Source organism: Pipistrellus hanaki (genome assembly GCF_964339955.1).
Source record: "Pipistrellus hanaki genome assembly, chromosome: 11".
NCBI lineage: Eukaryota > Metazoa > Chordata > Mammalia > Chiroptera > Vespertilionidae > Pipistrellus > Pipistrellus hanaki.
Window position 1 is genome coordinate 13140205 of NC_140513.1, and position 20530 is coordinate 13160734.

The 20530-nt window shown below is 36.8% G+C and overlaps 1 protein-coding gene across 1 annotated transcript in view; it reads right to left on the reverse strand.

Moving 5' to 3' along the window:
* Positions 1-1991: 1991 nt before the first annotated feature.
* MEGF9 (multiple EGF like domains 9) overlaps positions 1992-20530 on the reverse strand; it is a 72232-nt gene continuing 53693 nt past the window's right edge. Inside the window, exons 3-6 of the mRNA XM_084898154.1 lie at positions 14811-14950; positions 9276-9419; positions 8473-8742; positions 1992-6676 (exon numbers count right to left, since the gene is read on the reverse strand). Of these exons, the coding sequence (XP_084754280.1) occupies positions 6225-6676; positions 8473-8742; positions 9276-9419; positions 14811-14950 (1006 nt within the window). The 3' untranslated portion in view covers positions 1992-6224. The remainder of the gene's footprint in view (positions 6677-8472; positions 8743-9275; positions 9420-14810; positions 14951-20530) is intronic.

Consider the following 20530-nt stretch of genomic DNA (forward strand, 5'->3'; position numbering starts at 1 on the left):
AGAGACATCATACAACCTAGCATATACAGGAAATTATACATGAATTTTAACATGGTTGGGTTAGAATGGTAGTGAACATAAGGAGAGGCTAAGGCTCTTCCTTATTTGGGATAGAGACTAAGCAAAACAACACTGCTGTGTAAGACTGTAGCAATTGATCTGACAACAAATAGGAAACCACAAAAGAAGATTTCCTCCCAAATACTTCCTTTATTACTCAAACCTACTCTTGCTACATACAAAGAGAAGACTTTGCCTGTTTTTTTGCAACTATCTGAAGTTTGGTGTTCAACATACAAGGTTTAAAACCTACCTATTAATACAAACTGGCAACACAATTTAAATTTAACATTGTCTGATGGCTTTCATTTGATTAGCAGAAGTATTAGGAAGCCTCTACAATAATTATGACAATAATTTCTTCATAAATTTGTCTTGAAAAACCTACATAGGTAAAATTATAACTTTTTAACATTCAGAGAATGCTCCTTTTTAGTCTGTCAATTAATACTCCTAATACTGTATCATGAAAAATATTTTGTTTTTAATTTAGTTTAAACTAAGTGTGATTAAGCAGAACTGTTACTCTGAAGTTACTGATTTAATTATAATGAATCATGTGTAATTTTATATCCCTAGGAAAAATGAATACAACCAATTTTGACAATGCAATCTAGTAAATATCTTTGACTGATAGACTTCCATCAAAAGTATGACAATTCTATAAATTTTTTCCTCTTGTATTAAATTTGTAGATTTACTTTCTTTTGAAATTTTAAGTTGCTTTGATTTTTGCCATGCTTATTCTGTTTCCTTGAAACAACATCCAATTCATGTATATCCTATATCTACATGTATAGGACCCTATACATAAATTATTAGGTGGGATTATGAATAAAACTCATTTTCTTGTGTGACTAGAAAAGAAAAGCAGGGTTATAAAGTTTAAATATTATATCAACAAGTGATGTTGAATAAACCAGTTGAAGTTTATAAACCTGTCAGCACAAAGAAAGGCCTTAGTTTTTCTTCTTTTTCAAATACCCCCTTGGGTCTCCAAATGGCATCCAATTAAACACCTCTAAACTATGTCAAAATAGAGGATCTTCAAGGGTATTTCAAAATAAAAATCTAATTTTCAGTTATCAGTTATCTAATAAACACTTAGAACATGGTTGTGGCCCGTCAAATTTATACTAAAAGGAACCCAAAAGGAACAAGTTTTTTTCCTATAACATTTCCATGGAAATCCCAATGGATATGAAGGGACAAGCAAAAGCACAAAGAAGCGCTAGCCAGTTTGGCTCAGTGGATAGAGCGAAGCCTATGGACTGAAGAGTCCCAGGGTTCAATTCCGGTTAATGGCACATGCCGGGGTTGCAGCTCAATCCCCAGTAGCGGGCGTGAAGGAGGCAGCTGATCAATGATTCGCTCTCATTGTTGATGTTTCCATCTCTCTCTCCCTCTCCCTTCCTCTCTGAAATCAATCAATATATATATATATATATATATTTAAAAGGCACAAATAAGAATATATATTAATATCTAGGTTTCCCCCCTCAGGTTGTGTTTTTTGATTTGTTCTAAGAAGGGGAATCTTCTTCAATGTGGCATTTTTTTCCCCAAGTGGAAAATATTCTTTATTGTTTTCAGAGAGAAAGGGAGATGGAGAGAGAGATAGATCAAGGGTGAGAGAGAATCCTTGATCTTTTGCCTCCTGTACGCCCCATACTGGGGATTGAGCCCACAATCTGGGCATGTGCCCTGACCGAATATCGAACTGTGACCTCTTAGTTCATAGGTCAAAGCTCAACCACTGAGCAACATTCGCCAGGTGAAAGCATTCTTTAAAAGAAACTCTTAAAACAAAAAGCATAGTTAACAAGTGAAACGTTCAAGATTCATGACATGATTTGAAAATAAATGGTCTGTGACATATATCAAAAGACTTCTAACCACTCTTACCACATAAAAAAGTAAAACAACAAATCTACAATAGGTACAAATTATATACATTTATTTTTAATAATTTTAAATAACACTCTTGTATAAATTCTTTTATATACTCAAATCATACACAAATTTAGAAATGCATCATGAAGCCTAGTACAACATATGGATGAGAACACATTTTTTAAAATTTATGTTAGAATTTTAGTGACATAAATACAACTTTAATGTTTCAGAAACATTCTCTAATTGCTTGGGCTGAAATTTAATGTATTACAGAGTGCTTGTGCCTAGCATTAAAATTTAACTTTAAAGCATTTAGTTTTTGCATTAACTTAAATCTGCAGCCCTGGGCTCACATTCCAGAGCTGCCGTCGCAATTACTGCACTTAGGACAGATTCCCAACTGCTTTTGAAAAAGCATTGTTCAGCCACTGACATTTTAATGATCCATAACCCGTAGTCCATTTGATATTTGACTTCTTCAGATGAATCAGCATGTTCTTCCTGCTTTTCCCCTTGGCATAGTCACTGGCTCAGGGTTAAAGAGAATACTTGCATTCATCTTCCATTATTACTCCCCTGCACACACCAAACTCATTTTAGCTCCCAAACTCCTTATTACTATATCAAGCTTCTTCCTGGATGAGGCCAGAAATGCTTTCCTCACTCTATCAGGTTACATTGGGTTGCTTTTTACTTGGCTGAACTTTTGTCGGAGAGTTTTCCTTGAGATGTATAAATTCAACTCCTATCTATATTACTTCAAAATGTATGAACCAGGGAATGTCCATTACAATCGGTGTTATGTTCCCTACGTGCCCTACAAAAAAATATAGGACCAAGGTAAATAATCCAATAACCCAATCCCAATTGAGGCTGTCAGGAAGAAGTACTGTTGTCAGGAGGAAACAATTTTCTGCCTCCAAAATAAGCAAGTCAACTGACCAAAATGAAACCAGGGTCAGTGAGAGTTGCTTTAATGGTCCATTTTCTTGGGAATATTGGGCTAGAAAGTAGTCATATAATTTGATGCTTCTACAAATCCTCTTCCCCACAAATATCCTCCCATTCCATGTCTACTCTTTTATTTTCTCTTAAAATTCAGGTATCCCTAAGAGTAACAAATTAAGTCCACATGAGCTTAGTATAAATGAGTTTTAGTTTTTATTTAGTTTTTATCTGGACTATCATTTTTCTCTACAACTTAAGAAATTATTAATAAAAGACTGCTGGGAGCTAGAGGATAGAGGGGAGAGAAGGGGAGGGGAGGGAATAAGGGAGGACAAACATACTTAACACTTAGAGCATCTAACTGTCTGAAATGTTTAAGTGCTTGTTAAAATGAATTAATGGAGATAAAAGTATCACTCAATAGCAGTATCTGTTATTTATCAATAACATTCAACTAGCCTTATTTGAAAATAAACACATTTCTAATTTCTAGACAAAAACTCTTCTGGTACTAGTCTTTCTAAAGGATTGATGGGATCCTCGTGCTGAATGCCATAGTTCATAGGACGGATCATGCTTTTAGAGAAATGAATATTGCGTAATGCATTCCATGCTAGTTTTCTAGTCTGATTTTGGTGGCAGATCACTTCATGATTGCCTTAAGTTTTAAAGCAAAATTATTTCCACCAGAAAAAAGAGGGGACATGAAATATTACTTAAATTTTTTTAAGTCCTTCGTTTTATTCCATTGGGAAAAATTAAAAACACGATCTAGGACTGTTCATAAGTTTTAAAGGTAAACATTCTTTGTGATTAATTTTTGCAATACCTTCTAAGGTCTATTTCAAGGAATCTACATGGCCAGAATCTGGACTGTTTGGCTCCTTTCTCTATTGGGTTAACTTCTGTTTATCAAATGTTTCTCACCATCATTAATCCCTGGCTTTGAGGAGTGGTAATCTGGGGAAAAGCAGGTATGCCACTTTGCGCAATTCCTTCTATTGTGCAGTGCACAGTCTATACACACATTACGTGGCAACTGCTGGGGAACGCAGGTCTTCTCTCTCCACTTGGAAGAATTCACTTTAATAAAACACAAACAAGTATTTTTATTTTCTTATCACCAATACTGGCTCTAGATAGTGAGCTTCCTGTTCTTTTCACCATGTTCTTCATAGGCATATGGCCCTGGATGGCACCTTGTACTTAAAAAATTAGAAACATTCACAGATGAGACTCTTCTTCCCAGCCTTCTCATGTCTGTGGTTAGGCAATTTCTGCATCAGCATGTAGTTGAAAGAATATGTGCTTCAGATTGAGGAGTCCTAATTCCAAGCATAATATTGTGTAGCCTCAAATAAGACATTTAATCTCATCTATAAAATGGGGACAGCAATTACTTCCCCAGGGGGCTATTGTGAACAACAAAAGAAACACATATGCAAAGATGCTTTGCAAATGGCAAAGGGCTATAGAAATAACTTATTTTAATATAATGTAACATAACATAATCTCTACTCTCATGAGCAATGGCCAAATATCCAGAGCACCTCAAGTTACCAGAAGTAGATTATCTGCCTTTACATCCTCCAAAGCATCACCTCCAAACCTGAGAACAACTCAGTGGTATCCTACAGAGGGATGGCCAAATTCTAGGTTTTCCTCTGGGGAACTTGGCAAAGTTGTCCACTTAGATTTCCCAAGTCTAATAAGTCTTTACTCTTTTTTTAACCACTTGGACAGTTTTCTGTTTTGCTTAATAAATATCTAGTTATCTTCTGTCTGAATTTTCTAACTTTAATCCACAATCTGCCTATATCATAACAGATGAGAGCAACAGTGGATGGCCTCTGGGAAAAAAAAATTGCTCCTAAAAACCAGGACTAACCATATCCACTCAACTACAGTGCTACTCTCACCTGAACAAGAAGATAGGAGAACTGTGGCCCTGCAGAGAGATGGTACATTCCTCATGGTATGAGTGACAGGCTATGTTCAAATGTAGGAGATACTTTTTTTTGAGGTGGGAGGAGAAATATAAATATTTCACAGGCATAAAATATCACAGGGATGCCAAGTGATAATGATGGCTTCTCTTTTGAAACTAAAATATTTATAATTCCTTTGAAAAACTATCTTTTCACATTAAAAAGCATTTTAATGAGGCTTGTTCCACATTAATCTATATAAAATATAGAGAGTGGCTAATGTCTAATTAGGTGAGTAGCTTGGAGAGGACAGCCTGTGTTCCAGCTTAACAATCACTGACTTCAAAATCTATTGCTTGAATCTATAAGTCAAAGAACACATAATTCTATGTTTACAATGAGAAAGGGAAAGAAAGATTAGAAACATTCAACCTTTTATAAATTTCAATGATGTCCAAAGAGGGACTAAGAATGAATGATGCTCACCAGAGTCCCAGCTCTAGCAATATTGCCATCTATTTTACAATATTTTAACCAATCCCCATATTTTCTTTTTACAATGTCATTAACTGCTGTACAAATACATTCTAGATAAAATATGACATGATTTTTTTTTTTACAAATAGATACAAATACAATGTTGACCAGATAGGCTACATTAAATATATACATCTTATTTCTCTAGAGGCAGGAATATTCCTTATTTTTAGATAACTCATCATTTACACTGAGACCTTAAGGAGGACTATCAGCTTCCTGCTCCCAAATATTGCCTTCCTCTCCGTACCATTAGAAGCTTATCTTGTGCCTTAATCCTATCTTTGAGCAAGAATTCAGGAAGGAAAAATAAAAACCCTTCTAAAGACCTTGTTGGGACTTTTCTGCTCCTATTTTAGAAGCAATCAAGATTGTTTATTATGATATAGCCCAGACATTAGCTTCTCCTCAATGATGTCTTTTAGTACAGTAAATGAATATCGTCCCGGAACCTCCTTTTAAAAAAAGTGTTTCAGGAATGGAGATGAAGTCTTCCAGTAGTCCTCTCCCAGTCCACATCCATCATCCTGTTTCCGCTGGTTGAGTGAACACTCCCCAAGAGTCTATCTGGAGGTCAAAGCAATTAGGGCTGTACTATGGGGTTCAACCTTTCTATACTCCCATGTGGTTTGTACAAAAATATACTTTACTTCAAGTCCTTATTAATAGCGACTGCTTCAAATCTTCATGGTAAACTAAAAGTAATAGGCTAAGTGCATTATGAATTTGTACCTGAAAACTTCGATGCACTATATGCCTTTGCTTTCTCAGCAAACTCTACCCGGGATCTGTCATGCCCAGGGGCTGATGCTGTCTTAGTGAGCACTAACAATTCAGGAGAACAGGTCTAGCTCCTTAGGCTTTGTAATTATGCATGGATGTTGTCAGAGTCAGTTGCCCGTTGGGAGTCACTTCATTGCAATCATCTTCCAACAATCCTGACACGTCTGCATTGGGAATGCTGTCATGGTAGCTGCTGAAACTGATATTGTCTTCTTTCAGCTCGATGGTCCAAAAGGGGGCATTGAGTTTCCGGTTTTGGTACTCCCGGTACATATATACAGCCCCTACAAATCCCATCAGCAGCACCACCACAATGATGATGACAGTCAAAATGATGATGTTAAATTGGGTCCATGAAACATCAGCTAAAGCTGATGTGCTGTTTTCAGCAGAACTTACTGAAAAGATAGTTTGCAAGGTGGTGGGGGTAAATGTACTATTTATAACAGGGGTGGGCACTGATGTGGTCAAAGAGGCATTGGAAACCAAAATGGTAGAACCTTCAGGTGTTGGAACAATAACTTCTGAAAATAAAAACAGAGAATGAAATGTAAAAGACAAAATTATCTAGTTTTAAGAAACAATAAAAGAAATACATGGGAGTGGAAGTTGATATGGCATGTTGACATGATAGTTTTCTTTAAGGTCATGCAAGTTAAAAATAACTTTTAGAGAAATATAGTGAAAAGAATCAAGATCTAGAAAGCTTGATTATTATATCCATGGCTATTATTTAAATTGTATAATATCTATATTAAAATATTTAGGGAAATTCTAATGTTGGAATTTTCCATCCTTCTTTATTCTTGGATAGATTCATACAAATTCCTGTGAAGATAATAGTATGTCACTACTGAGTTCTAAATCATGTGGTTAAAAGTGACAGGGATAGATGACAATCATTTGAACTAAAATAGGTTCAGGATGTCTGATGGGCATTTCATAAGGGCAAACTTCTCTTCAAAGGAGATAAAAACAAAGTAGGGAAAAAAACTGTATTTCTAGTTACTTCTGAATAACACCATTTAAATGTCCAAAGTTGATATTAGTCAAGAGAAAAAAAAGAGACTTCCTTTAATTTCATGTACAGTAATTTTTTCTTGTGTAGATTTTAGCTATTTTATAATTAACAAACTACACTTTGTGCTTCTAACACAGCATAGCTCAGTGGAAATACCAAAGGCTCTAGAATTAAGTAGAAGTGTGTAGTTATAGGTAAGTCAGTTAATCTTTTTAAAACTGAGGTTCCTTATCTATAAGTGGGAATAATAATATCTACTTTGCAAAGTTATTGGGAAAGATTAAATGAGATAACATACTATATAACATTGTTATTTTTCAATGTTTACAGTGCTTGGCACATAGTAGTCATTCAACAAAATGATTACTTTTATCTTTATAATTCATCACCACAATCATCCATTTATCCTAAAAAGAGGCATGTTTTACATTATTTAATAAACAATAATCACCACAGTCCTGACAGCTTAATGTAGACAAGGTATGCCTCCAAGTGGGAAAGAAATATGAGTGACAGGATCTCCAGGCTAGTGCTAAAGTTCAATCTGAGTTTCATAGCCTGGATCACAAGAGAATAAGGATATCAAGAAAATGGCAGGACAACCCTTGCCTCACGCTAAGTGTCCATCAGCCGAATATTCAACATCTATCAGAATATCAAAGGGTAGTTTGTAAAAGAACGTGATCTAATCTCTGTGACCTAGTAAAGCCTAAATATTCTTAACTCATCCTGAATCTCTAATCATTAATTTGTATCTAAACTCTTCCTGAACCTCCCTATAAGAAACATTTTGCCATTTGAGTAAGCTTTTCTTTTAAAAATCAAAAGGAATATTATTACTATTTCCTCCATTACATATGGGAAATCTTAGGCCCAAAGTTAGGATAGATGCTAAAACAAACTCATTTTTCTCAGCTGGAAATTCTAACCAGATTAGAGGTCCCTATTTAAAAAAAAAACCTTTGCTGATCACTGGAGATGATGAGAATACAGGAAGCAAAGGAAAAAAAAGTGATAGGACTTTTAAAATTATTAACATAAAAATAAAAGTAGATGAATAGAAAATGTGAAAACACTGCAATGACTTGGTCTTGGTCCTCAAATTTCTGTAGCTGATTTTGGAGTATCAGGAGAGCAGCAGGAATGGAAGGAATTCTCTTTAGGCAAATATCTATCAAAATCTATTTCCAGAAAACTCCTCTTGTGGGATTAGAAGGTTTTATAAAGCAAAAGGTAGCTGTCCTGAAATTTTCAATGCTAGGCTTAGATATTAAATTTACAACCTTAGGTGAAGTTTACCTTTCTTGATGCAATTTTCTTCCAGGTCTCGAACATAACCTTCTAGGCAGTTCTCACACCAAAACCCAGTGGTGTTATGGAGGCAGTTGATGCACTCTCCACTCTCGGGCTTGCAAATCTTTGGAGTTTTAATTGGGTCCACGTGGCCATTACATTGGCACTTCATACAGATGCTGTCATAATTGTAATAGCCATTTTCACATTTATTGCAGTTCTGGCCTGTGTAACCCTCTTTACACTGGACACATTTAGGTTCCAATTCACCCAATTCTAAAACAGAGAGAGCATCAAAATAATTTAGTCCAGTCTCAAGCTACAACTGAAAATGCAAAACAATCACCAGTTTCTCAAAACAAAGTATAAGCTTTCCCTACTACCTCCTCTCAAATTTAAGAGACACATGGAATCAAAGTAAAAATCTACACCTTATTAATTGTCCAATATATTGTGAGAATGATGGGGCTACAGAGAACCTATTCAGTAGAGAACTAAAGAAATATGCTTACATAAGAAATCTAAATAATTACAATGAATAGGCACTCAATTTTATTTTTTTTTATCCCTTCCTCTTTAGTCATGACAGGTTAAATAAAATATGCTTTGAACAAAAACTTCCTCATCCCTCTCTCAAGTCTCATTTCACATATTTGGATTTGACTGTAAATGCCTTGAAAGGAAGTTTTTGCTGTTTTTATAACTCCTTTCACCTGTAGCACCCAGATTTTATGAACACATTTTATACCTATTGGTAACTGATTCACTCTTTTTGCTTCTAAAAATAAAGATTTAGAGAAAGGCCTTACTTATGATACAACTGCCTGTAGATGTCACTGCTGAACAAGGGCAGCGAAAGCATTCTTTAGTGGCACCGGGACTCTGATAAAATCCTTCTTTGCATTCTTCGCAGTGGTCCCCTTTGCTATTTCCCAGACAGTTTAAACAAGCACCTAAAAGATGTAAATTATTTTAAGAAGTTAAATATTTACTCTGATAGCACAGTAACTTTATATAAATCATACATGCAATCAAAAGACCTTAAGAGATATCAAGAAAAAGTGATCCAATAGATATTGGACAGAGTTCAGTTTCTGCCCCATCTTATTTCTACATTGGCCAGGTCTGCAAGTTTGGTGCCCCCTTCCAGATGGTAAACTCTTTAGGGAAAGGTGACAAGAGTTGCAGTAAGCCCTTGTTGATTGATTGACTACATACTGAAAGTAGGCCAGCTCTTCAAAGAGCAAAATTAAAAACAATCTAAAAATCATTGAAAGAAAATAGGTAAAACTATACGATTTCAATCACTGGGATACTGAATTAAATAAGTGAACTAAACCTATATGTTATGAATATGCATAAATCTTAAAAATAATGTCGGTTGAAAAAGCAAATTGCAGAATGATATATATGGAAGGAGAGTATTTACTTTTTTTGTTTAAGTGTTTTTATTGCTTTCAGAGAGAGGAAGGGAGAGGGAAAGAGAGACAGAAACATCAATAATAAGAATCACTGATCAGCTGCCTCCCACATGCCCCCCACCGGGGATGGAGCCCAAAACTAGGGCATGTGCCCTGACCAGGAATTGAACCGTGACCTCCTGGTTCATGGGTCGATGCTCAAACACTGACTGAGCCATGCCAGCCGGGCTGAACTTCAACTTTGATTATTTTTATTGTTATTGTGATTAGGAGAGATGGTTCCTTTCCCACTAAACTCAGTGACAAAATGTTGAAAACATAAATTGTCACATGTAAATAGACTTTTCCTCATTTATTTCACCATTTCATAGTTTATATATAAACCTGTCAAAAATATAGCAAGTACTGATCATGTCTACAGGGCAGAAAGCAAACTTTAACCTGTCAAACAGAAAGAAGGGTAAGCTTATATGAACAAGGATGAGAGTAGCAAGAGATAAGGTCAAAGAGAAAGGCAGGGTGAGGAGGGGGGCTGAGCACCCAGTCAGCAAGGGGGCCAAGAGCTGAGTGGGCCTGGAGGCTGGGTGCTTGGGCTCTTGGGGCTCCCGGAGGCTTCCTCCACCATCTACGTCCATACCACCCAGAACACGCCCCATCTCGTCTGATCTCGGAAGCTAAGCAGAGTCAGGCCTGGACTTGGATGGGAAACCACCTGGGCATACAGGGTGCTGTATTCTTCTTCTTCTTTTTTTTTTTTTTTTTTTTTTTTTTTTGCGTGCACCCCATCCTCCCTTTGGCAGTGTGTGGAGGAACCCCTCCCAGGGGCTACTCTGGGAACCAACCCCAAATCAGGAAATGGTGTCTCCCGTCTTACAGATAGCACCCCTGGATTGGAGGGGTGTGTCGGTTATATGTTTGAATTTTATTCCAAGAGGCCGTAAGCATGAGAATGACATTATCTGATTCTACATTTTTAAAAGATCACTCTGATTGTTATGTGGAGACTGGACTATGGTAGGGTGGGGGTTAGGGGATGAGAGAACAAAAGAGGCAGAGATCAGATGAGTGTCAAAGTAGTTCAGAGAGAGGACAGTGGCTTAGACAAGGATGACAGCAATGATCATGAACAGTGGTCAGACTCTGGGTGTTATATTGAATGTCAAGCTAAGAGAACTTGCTGATGGATTGGATATTTGCAGTAAGAAAAAGAAAAAAGAAGAATAAAATACAATATAACTCCCAGGCTTTTGGACTCAGCAACTGGGTGAATGGTGCCAGTCACCAAAATGAAGAACACTAAGAGTAAAACTTATAGGGTAAAATAGAGATTTTGGGGGGATGTATTAGGATTATGATGCCAACTAAAGCCTTCAAGTAAAAATGTCCAAAGCATTGTTGGATTTTTGAGTGTGAAAATCAAGGAAGAAATGTAAATCTGGTAATCAGCACATGTGTAGATGACATTTAAATCCAGGGGACCGAATGAGATCATTTAGAGAGTATATAAATGGAAAAGATAAGAATGCCAAGGGTGCCAAAACCGGTTTGGCTCAGTGGATAGAGTGTCGGTCTGCGGACTGAAGGGTCCCAGGTTCAATTCGGGTCAAGGGCATGTATATTGATTGCGGACACATCCCGGGTGGGGGGGTGTGCAGGAGGCAGCTGGTCAATGTTTCTCTCTCATCGATGTTTCTAGCTCTTTATCCCTCTTCCTTCCTCTCTGTGAAAAATCAGTAAAATATATTTAAAAAAGAAAAAAGAAAAAAAGAATGCCAAGGGCTGAGCTTTGAGTTACTCCAGTGCTTACAATGGAACAGAGGAAGATGCAGCAGAGCCAACTGCGGATGGGGAGAAAGAGCCAGAATTGTGTGATATCCTAAAGTGAAGAAAGTCATTGAGGAGTGAAGGAGTATTCAACTCAGTCAAGCTGCCATGGAACACTTAAAGGAGCTTAATTCTTAAAAAGAAGTACACTATATGAACAGGAAGTTCTAGTTTAAAAAATAATAGTCCTCCCACCTCCACTTTAAGGAAAATATGTGCTCTATAAAGAAAATCTAGAAAAATACAGTGGAGTAGAAAGACAAAATGATTACCCAAAGAACTGTGTCAATAAGATTTTGAAAGGTTACTTGAAATCACCATATAGAGGTTTAGATTTTGCTTTTTAAATAATCTAAATGTATCCCACATGTCATTATTATACCCTGCTTCTTTCCCTCTCATATTGTTATATATCATTTTTTAAAACATTTTAATGACAACATAATAACAGTTTCTATTTATTGATTATTTATAATGAGCCAGACACTGTATTAAGAGTTTTATAAGTATACTAGAGGCCCGATGCACAAAATTCATGCAAGGGGCTTGGCCCTCACAGCCCCGGCTTCGTCTGGACAGTCGTCTGGGCAGTTGTTCTGCTGTTCAGTATAATTAACATATTAGCTCTTTATTATATAGGATTGCATTGACTTTTCACAACTCATGAAGCAATTACTATCATTATCCCAAATTTCTAGATTAAAAAAAAAAAAAAACAGGCTAAGAAACTTGCACAGGCAAAGATTTCACTTTCTGTGCTCTTAACCATGTATTGCCTAGATAACATAATTTGCTTCGTTCTCTCCTAGAAATAGGATGGTCTAAGTTTTTAGAATTATAAGTACCACTTTGATGAACATCTTTGAACATAAACCTTTTTATGAATTTCAAATTATTTTCTTAGACTAGATTCCTAGAAACAGAATTACTGAATCAAGGAAGTATTTTTAAGACTTCTAATACACATTATCAAACTGCTTTCCAAATTTCCCCCCAATATATCTTATCACAAAAAGATTACTTTAAAGTCTACTTCAATATAAAATACAAGGCATAGAAAAAGACTAAAGTGAGGAAGAATAAAGACTATGAAAATATAGTAAGTGGCCACCAGAGGGCAACCATAACACAGCACTCTTGGGGGAGGGGGAAAATCTCATTTTAGACAAAAGACTAATTTTATATTAAGAATACAGTTTTAGCCGAAACCAGTTTGGCTCAATGGATAAAGCGTCGGCTTGGGGACTGAAAGGTCCCGGGTTCGATTCTGGTCAAGGGCATGTACCTTGGTTGCGGGCATATCCCCAGTAGGGGGTGTGCAAGAGGCAGCTGATCGATGACTCTCTCTCATCAATGTTTCTAACTCTCTCTCTCCCTTCCTCTCTGTACAAAATCAATAAAATATATATTAAAAAAAAAAAAGAATACAGTTTTAAATAAGTATTGGCGATCCTTCACATTGGATTCCATTTTTATTATATTTCAAAACAGAAATTATTTCTCTTATTTCTAACTGCTTTTAGAAAGCATAACCATGAAAAGGATTTCTTTTGCCTTAAATTATCTCCAGAGCAAGGACAGGTTGGCATTTACTTAACATTAAAGATAGCTAGCTTATTGCTGCAAGGAAAATAAAAAGTTACAACAAGCAATGTGGACTGTTTCCTGGTCCCGCAAAAGATCAGGGAGCAATTTAAATCAACTCTATATCATGAAGCATTTTTGCTATTACCTAGGATTGGAACTCATGTATTGTGTGTATTTCCATTTTCTTGTTCATTTATTTTAAAAAAATGTTAGCTAGTTACTTACTATGTTACATGCTAAAGATAGTGTACAATGGAGAGCAAAACTGATATGGAACTTACAATGTAGTGACTAAGCCATATGTGACTCAGAATCACAAATAAATATGCAATTACGAACTGTGATAAGTGCTATAAAAAATACAAGTGTGTATAAATGAGAATTGTCATTTATCCTGGAACATCAGGAACTGCTTTCTAATGCAGTAACCTTTAACTAAAGGCCTGAAGGCAGGATATGATTTATTAAAGCAAAGGGTCTAGGGTTGGGATTAGAGGTGTATTAGAAGGCCATTCTAAGCATCCTGAATTTTTATTGGGGGGAAAAAAGATTTCAAAATTAAAGACCAGAAATGTTAATTGTCTTTAGTTTTTTAGTACTTTAAGTTTGCCTAAACTCGGATTTCTTGTTCTTATACTGCCTAGGAGCCTGGCCAGGGTGGCTCAGTGGTTGAGCGTTGACCTATGAACTATGTCATAGTTAGATTCCCAATCCAATCAGAAATTGAGATGGGTTGAGGATGATCACAATCTCAGTATGAGTCAGTTCACCAATGGTTCATCACAATTCTTGGTCATGGCCCTCTAAGACTTCTAATTGAGAACCTAACAGTCCTGAGTCTCCTCAGCCTTGAAAGACTGCAACAGATTCAGCACTTCCCCTCAGGTCCTACTCGCACCTCAAAATCTGGCAACGTCTTGAGAGAGAGATGGCTGTATGTTGTAGCAGATCCTCTTTAAAGAGATTTTTGTCTCCTAAGCACTATAAGACTGAGAAATTTCTTTCTGCCTTTTGGGCTAGCCTTCCATCTCCTACACAGTCAGCTAAGGTCCTAAGCGAAAAATAGCCTTCTGTTTAGAGCTCCTCTAGTTTCCAATCCATCACACAAGCCCCAAATGACTGCCAAAAGCTCTTGTATCTCTGTCCTCAAAAATCATTCCTTTGCTTGGGCTAACCTCTGTTCCTTAGCCTATGCCCAGATTCAGCAAATGTCCCCTGGAAAGGAAATGGCTAGGATCATCAGCTTATGTAGGAGTTCTACACTTTCTGGAATTTTAGTTCATATCATCCTCCTTGTTTCCACAGCTCTACAACCAATAAGATTTTTGAATTTTATTTGTATGTTTTTGTCAAGTTTTTGTTGCAGGAGTTTGGCTTGCTATAACCTATTACATCCCACTTAAAGGAGAAAGACCCTTACAAACTATTTAGAAAGAATCAATCTATAGATGAAGGACCTCAAAATAAAAAGAACAATGAACTGGTTTTTAAAAAGATAAGAAAAGTGCGTACCTGTGAGGGCATCACAACTGGCAGATCGATTATTGCATTGGCAGGGCAAGCAGCCACTCCTACTAAAGCCATAATATCCATCTTGACATCGATCACATGCAGAGCCGGTGACACCCACTTTACACTGGCATTTCCCAGAACTGCAAATAAAAGCAAAGACAATAAGTAAATCAGTTTAAAATTGTGTTACTAATATCCCATCATTCGAGGATCTTAATGTAGAAATTATTTCAACTAGAAGTACTGTATCAAGCAGAGGTTACTTATTATCTTCAAGACATAGCACAAGCTTATGGATAGTGTACTATAACTATTTTCATTTCATACATCTTTTTAAAAAGATGTATGAAATGAAAATAGTTATAGTACACTAAAAAGATGTATGAAATCAAATATTTTGTTGATTTTTACAGAGAGGAAGAGAGAGGAATAGAGAGCTAGAAACATCGATGAGAGAGAAACATTGATCAGCTGCCTCCTGCACACCCCCTACTGGGGATGTGCCTGCAACCAAGGTACATGCCCTTGACCAGAATCGAACTCAGGACCCTTCAGTCCACAGGCTGACGCTCTATCCACTGAGCCAAACCGGTTTCAGCAATTTCATAAATCTTAATAAGTTTTCTGAGTCCAGGGACTGTACTTAGCCATCTTAATATCCTCAGAGTCTAGTACAGTACCTGGTTTGTAGGCTCCTAATATATACTTGACAAATAAATGGACAATAAATACACAAACTGAATGTTAGAGCTAAATACTGGAAGGGAAAAAGGTGAAGGGCTATACTAGTTACCCTTCAGAATAGCTAAGATTCTTCCCCTTTTTCCAACAGTATAACCCTTCTTTATATGCTCATTCTGTATCTCAAATTTTTAGATTGCATCTAAGTAGATTTTGGCACCAGTGATATTGAATGGGAGACAATCCAAGGTAGAACTGATTCTCAATAAAATACTTTTTAAGAAATTTGGCTCCTAATAATGAGTCCGCATGGTGTTGTTAGTTTTAGCTCAGGAGCCCAACCTCAGATTGTTAATACTTACACATATCATCAGTTAAAGCAATCCCCTACTATTTCCCATATTCCTATTTCTGTAGTAAAAATGAAAGTTCTAAATTTGAGAGTTATTGGAACTTCGGGTTAAACTTTGAAGAATGGAAGTAAAGCAACTTTCAACTCTGTATTCTACTTGTAGCATACAAACCCAAGAAATATTGTTTTATGTGAGATAATATATAAATAAATAGAAGCCTGGCTTCCAAAAAGGAGTAGAAAAACAGTTCTACATGGAATGTTTTTTAGGGTTTTCCTCAAACAAAACCAGTCCAGAAAGGAAAGAAAGCCGGGCTTCTATTTGTAACATATCTTAAAGTCTTATAAACAGAGAAGTAACCTATCAACACTTTTCTATCTTAAAGCTGCCCAGTATATTGGGTTGGTTATTCAATTTCTTGACTAGCAAATAAATTTACAGAAAATGTAAAATGAAAGCATCTGAAAGCAGGCATGATGATGATGATGATAAAAACAATGAGCCATTGTTTATTGAGGGACTATGTAAATTATATATTCTCTCTAATCCTCAAAATAACTCTACTACCGTGTTTCCCCAAAAATAAGACATCCTCCGAAAATAAGACCTAGCGTATGGAAAGATAAAACATCCCCTGAAAATAAGACCTAGCGCAACTTTGGGAGAAAAATTAATATAAGACACTGTCTTATTTTCGGGGAAACAGGGTAGATAAAGATCATAATCCTCATCTTACTATTGAGGAAATGCAAAAAAAATTTTTAAATTATTGTCCATACCTAGCAATTATTTACCCAAAGATAGACTTTTGCCCTATCCATGCTACTTATCCTTTCCTAAATTTGACTCTAAATTTCTACAAGAAATTTGCCTGCCAAACAACTCGACACCCCTGAGTATCAAGCTTCATTATGTAGATTCTAAGCACCTCAATTCACCATTTATTTAAGTTCTGATCCCAGTGAGCTGTTTTTGCCTTACTCAGAATAAACCCTCATCTCTTTTCTCACTGCCAATATATTTTAGGACTTCCTAAACAAAAGCTAAGAGGTCTTAGTGCTTGAAGAGAAACTGACTAGCAAAGTCCAAGGTTCTCAGAAGATAAATCCCAAAAATTGTGATGCTTAGTTAAAGCTTAATTAAAATTTGTACTGATCATAGTATAGATGATGAGCATTGTTTTTTAAATGCTATAGAAATTGATTATGAACAACCATGTCTCTTAAATAACTTTGCAAAAAAACTTAAAGTGAAAATTTATATATATACAGTCTGTGATATAGTTAACTAGTCTAGACTCCATGCTTCACTTTTCTTGGGCACGTTTCAGAACAACCGGAAAGGAGATGCTTTTTTCTTTCTTTTTAAAAAATATACAGAATGGAGTGGGGAAGTTTGTGAGGCTGCTCTAGTAGGCTTTTCCACCATGCTACTCATGGCCCATGGCCAAGCTCTGCATGTATAAGAATTAAATCACTCAGCAAATATAAAGCTTTCCCTGTGTGACTTCTTTTATAGAATAAAGCCTTTACAACAACCCCTTTCATGGTATCCCTCTGTTGAAAACTGCTGAACGCTTTTTGAAGCAAAGGTCAATGATATAAATGCAAGGAAGAAAAAAAAAAAGTGGGTCTGTTAACAAATCACTTATGCTTATCCATATGTTTGAAATGAAAGAACCAAAGACTCACATATTCATACCTAGAGAATAAGAGCAAAGAACTGGAGCTTAACTAGAAGTCAGAAATCTATACTTCTGAGATAAACTAACAAAGAATTTAAGATAGAACTGCTCATCTGATGTCACTCTTAATAGATATGAGTTAGCTGCTAGTAAAGTATAACATGGTATAGAGAATTATATAAGAAAAAAAGAATATATAATTATAAAGTAAGCACAAGCATTGTGGAACTAAGCTACACTAAGTGTAACTATAAATATACTACACATATCTTACACTATCCCAAATGGAATTCTCAGATTTTCTTATGGTTGTAAGTGCTTAGAGACTATCACACACATAGGTGTGAGCAACTATTACAAATTTTGAGCACTTAAAAATTATTTCTTAAAATGTAAACAAGTAGTATGTTTTCTGAAATGAAGCTATTAATATTTCAAAAGGAAATTCAACAGTGTTTTATCTCAAGATAGGCTAAATATTTATGTCATACAAGCATTAACCAAAATGTCTTTTTAAAAGTTTTGTTTTGTTTAAGGTGAATGGGTGGAGAATCTTCACAATTTCCATTATTTTATCATCACACTGGCTAGGGTGGGAAGGGTGGAACACAGGAAGGGAGGTATCAGGGTCTATGGAAAATTCATAGCCTGAGGAGATAGGGAGAGCAAATTCCAGTTCTGCTAGTAACTAGCTGGGACCAAGTACTTATCCCATCTTGGACTTAGTATTCTCATTTGTAAAATGAAGACAATTATACCAAACTCTTTATTGTGAGAATTAAAGATTGCATATGTCTGGCACATAATCAGTACTCAAAAATGAAAAGAATATGAGGATAATAACAATGTCCTTGCCGAAACCTGTTTGGCTCAGTGGATAGAGCGTGGGTCTGCGGAATGAAAGGTCCCAGGTTCGATTCCGGTCAAGGGCATGTACGTTGGTTGCAGGCACATCCCGGGTTTGGGGGTATGCAGGAGACAGCTGGTCGGTGATTCTCTCTCATCGATGTTTCTGGCTATCTATCCCTCGCCCTTCCTCTCTGTGAAAAATCAATAAAATATATTAAAAAACAAACAAACAAACAAAAAATGTCCTAGAACCTGAATTTTTTCCTGAGAATTGTAAGGAGAATGGGTTAAGAGTTCTAGTAGGCAAAGATAAACTAAATTACTTAATTTTCAAGTTCTGTTAACAAACTTAGAAAAATTGAAAGAATTTATAGGGTAATTACTAGATTGAAGCAAATGTGGCTAGGAAAAGAAAGCATATAATTGAATACATGGTAGAAAAGGTTTTTGGAAAGAGAATTAAAAATTGAAAAGGGAAAGGATCAGCAACTCCTACATTAGTCAGGACCAAAGCCAGGGAGACCTGATGTGCTTTTGTACCAACTAAATGATTTAACTTTTTTTAAAAAAATTATCATATGTCTTGGCATGTTTTGTTATAAAAAAAAGTGTCTATTTTCTTCCTAATATTTACAAGCTACAAATTGTATGTATGGCATACCGCTAGCTATCATGTTATTAACTTTAACTCAAGCAGTGACAAAATAACCAAAGATACAGTTCTAGTTAGGGGAAATTAATTTATTAAGAAGCTTTGCTTTTCCTCTTTCCTCCTTCCTCAGACAGTTTACATATTGGCAGTCTATCATGGAAAGAACAAGAAATAGAAAAAATAATCAAATGCATCAATTATTTTCTTCCTCTTTTTTAATAAATAAGTAAATTTAGTTTAGGGAAAGACTGAAAGTACTAAAATTACTGAAATTATCAGTAAATTGTGGGTTACAAGTGCTCTCAATAATTTAAAAATAATATTAACAGAGAGCTAACTCTGGCTGGGTGGCTTAGTTGGTTGGAGCATAGTCCAGTACACCATAAGTGGTAGGTTCAATTCCCCATCAGGGTACCTACCTAGGTTGCAGGTTCAATCCCCAGTAAGAGCATAAATGAGAGGCAACTGATCGATGTTTCACTTTCACATCCATGTTTCTCTATCTCTTTCCTTTTCCTCTCTCTCTCAAATCAATAATTAAAAAAAAAAACAAAAAACAAAAAAAACTAGAAAACTTTTTTCTAACTGGAAGAAGCTTTTACATGGGAAAATAAATTCTTAATTTCATGTCCGTGTCATCCTATCTAATAACAGAGTAATATGCAAATTAACCATCACTCCGTGACAAAAATGGCAGCCTCCATCTTGTGGTGCCCAGTATCCTCAGCTCTGCTGCTGGAGTGTCAGGCCTGTCCGCAGGAGCAGCGAGGCTGGATTGTCTCTGGAAGGATTTTTGATCTGCTCCAGACATGGTAGTCAGAGCCTGGACAGCAATTAGTGCTGGAACAGCAGGGAAAGCCCCAGGCCCAGCAAACAGAGCCCGACAGCAGGGTTTGGGGCTTCCTCAGCACCGAGGCAGCGGAGAAGCCCCAGGCCCAGCAGACAGAGCCAGGACAGTAGGGCTTGGGGACTTCCTTATCATGGCAGTGCGGGGAAGTCCCCAGACATGGCAGACAGAGCCCAGACAGCAGGGCTTGGAGGCTTTGCTCGCAGGATGATGGCAGGGGAAGCCCCAGGTCCAGCAAACAGAACCCAGACAGCAGGGCTTAGGGGCTTCCTTAGCAAGGTGGCAGCGGAAACACCCCCAGATCCCACAGACAGAGCCAGGACAACAGGACATGGGGACTTCCTTAGAGTGTTGGTGTCGGCGAAGCCCCCAGGCCTGGCAGACAGAGCACAATGCAGGGCATTGGGGCTTCCTTCACGTGGCGCATGGCGAGGTAGACAGAGAGCGGAGAGCAGGGCATAGGGGCTTCATCTCCATGTCTGCAGCAAAATCTCCAGGCCCGCAGAGAGCAGAGAACAACAGGGAGTAGGCCTAAGCCATCAGTAGGACATCCTCTGAGAGCTCCTGGATTGTAGAGGGTGCACGTTGGGCTGAGGGACCCCTGTGCATGAATTTCGTGCACTGGGCCTCTAGTGATATTATAAAGGTAATGAA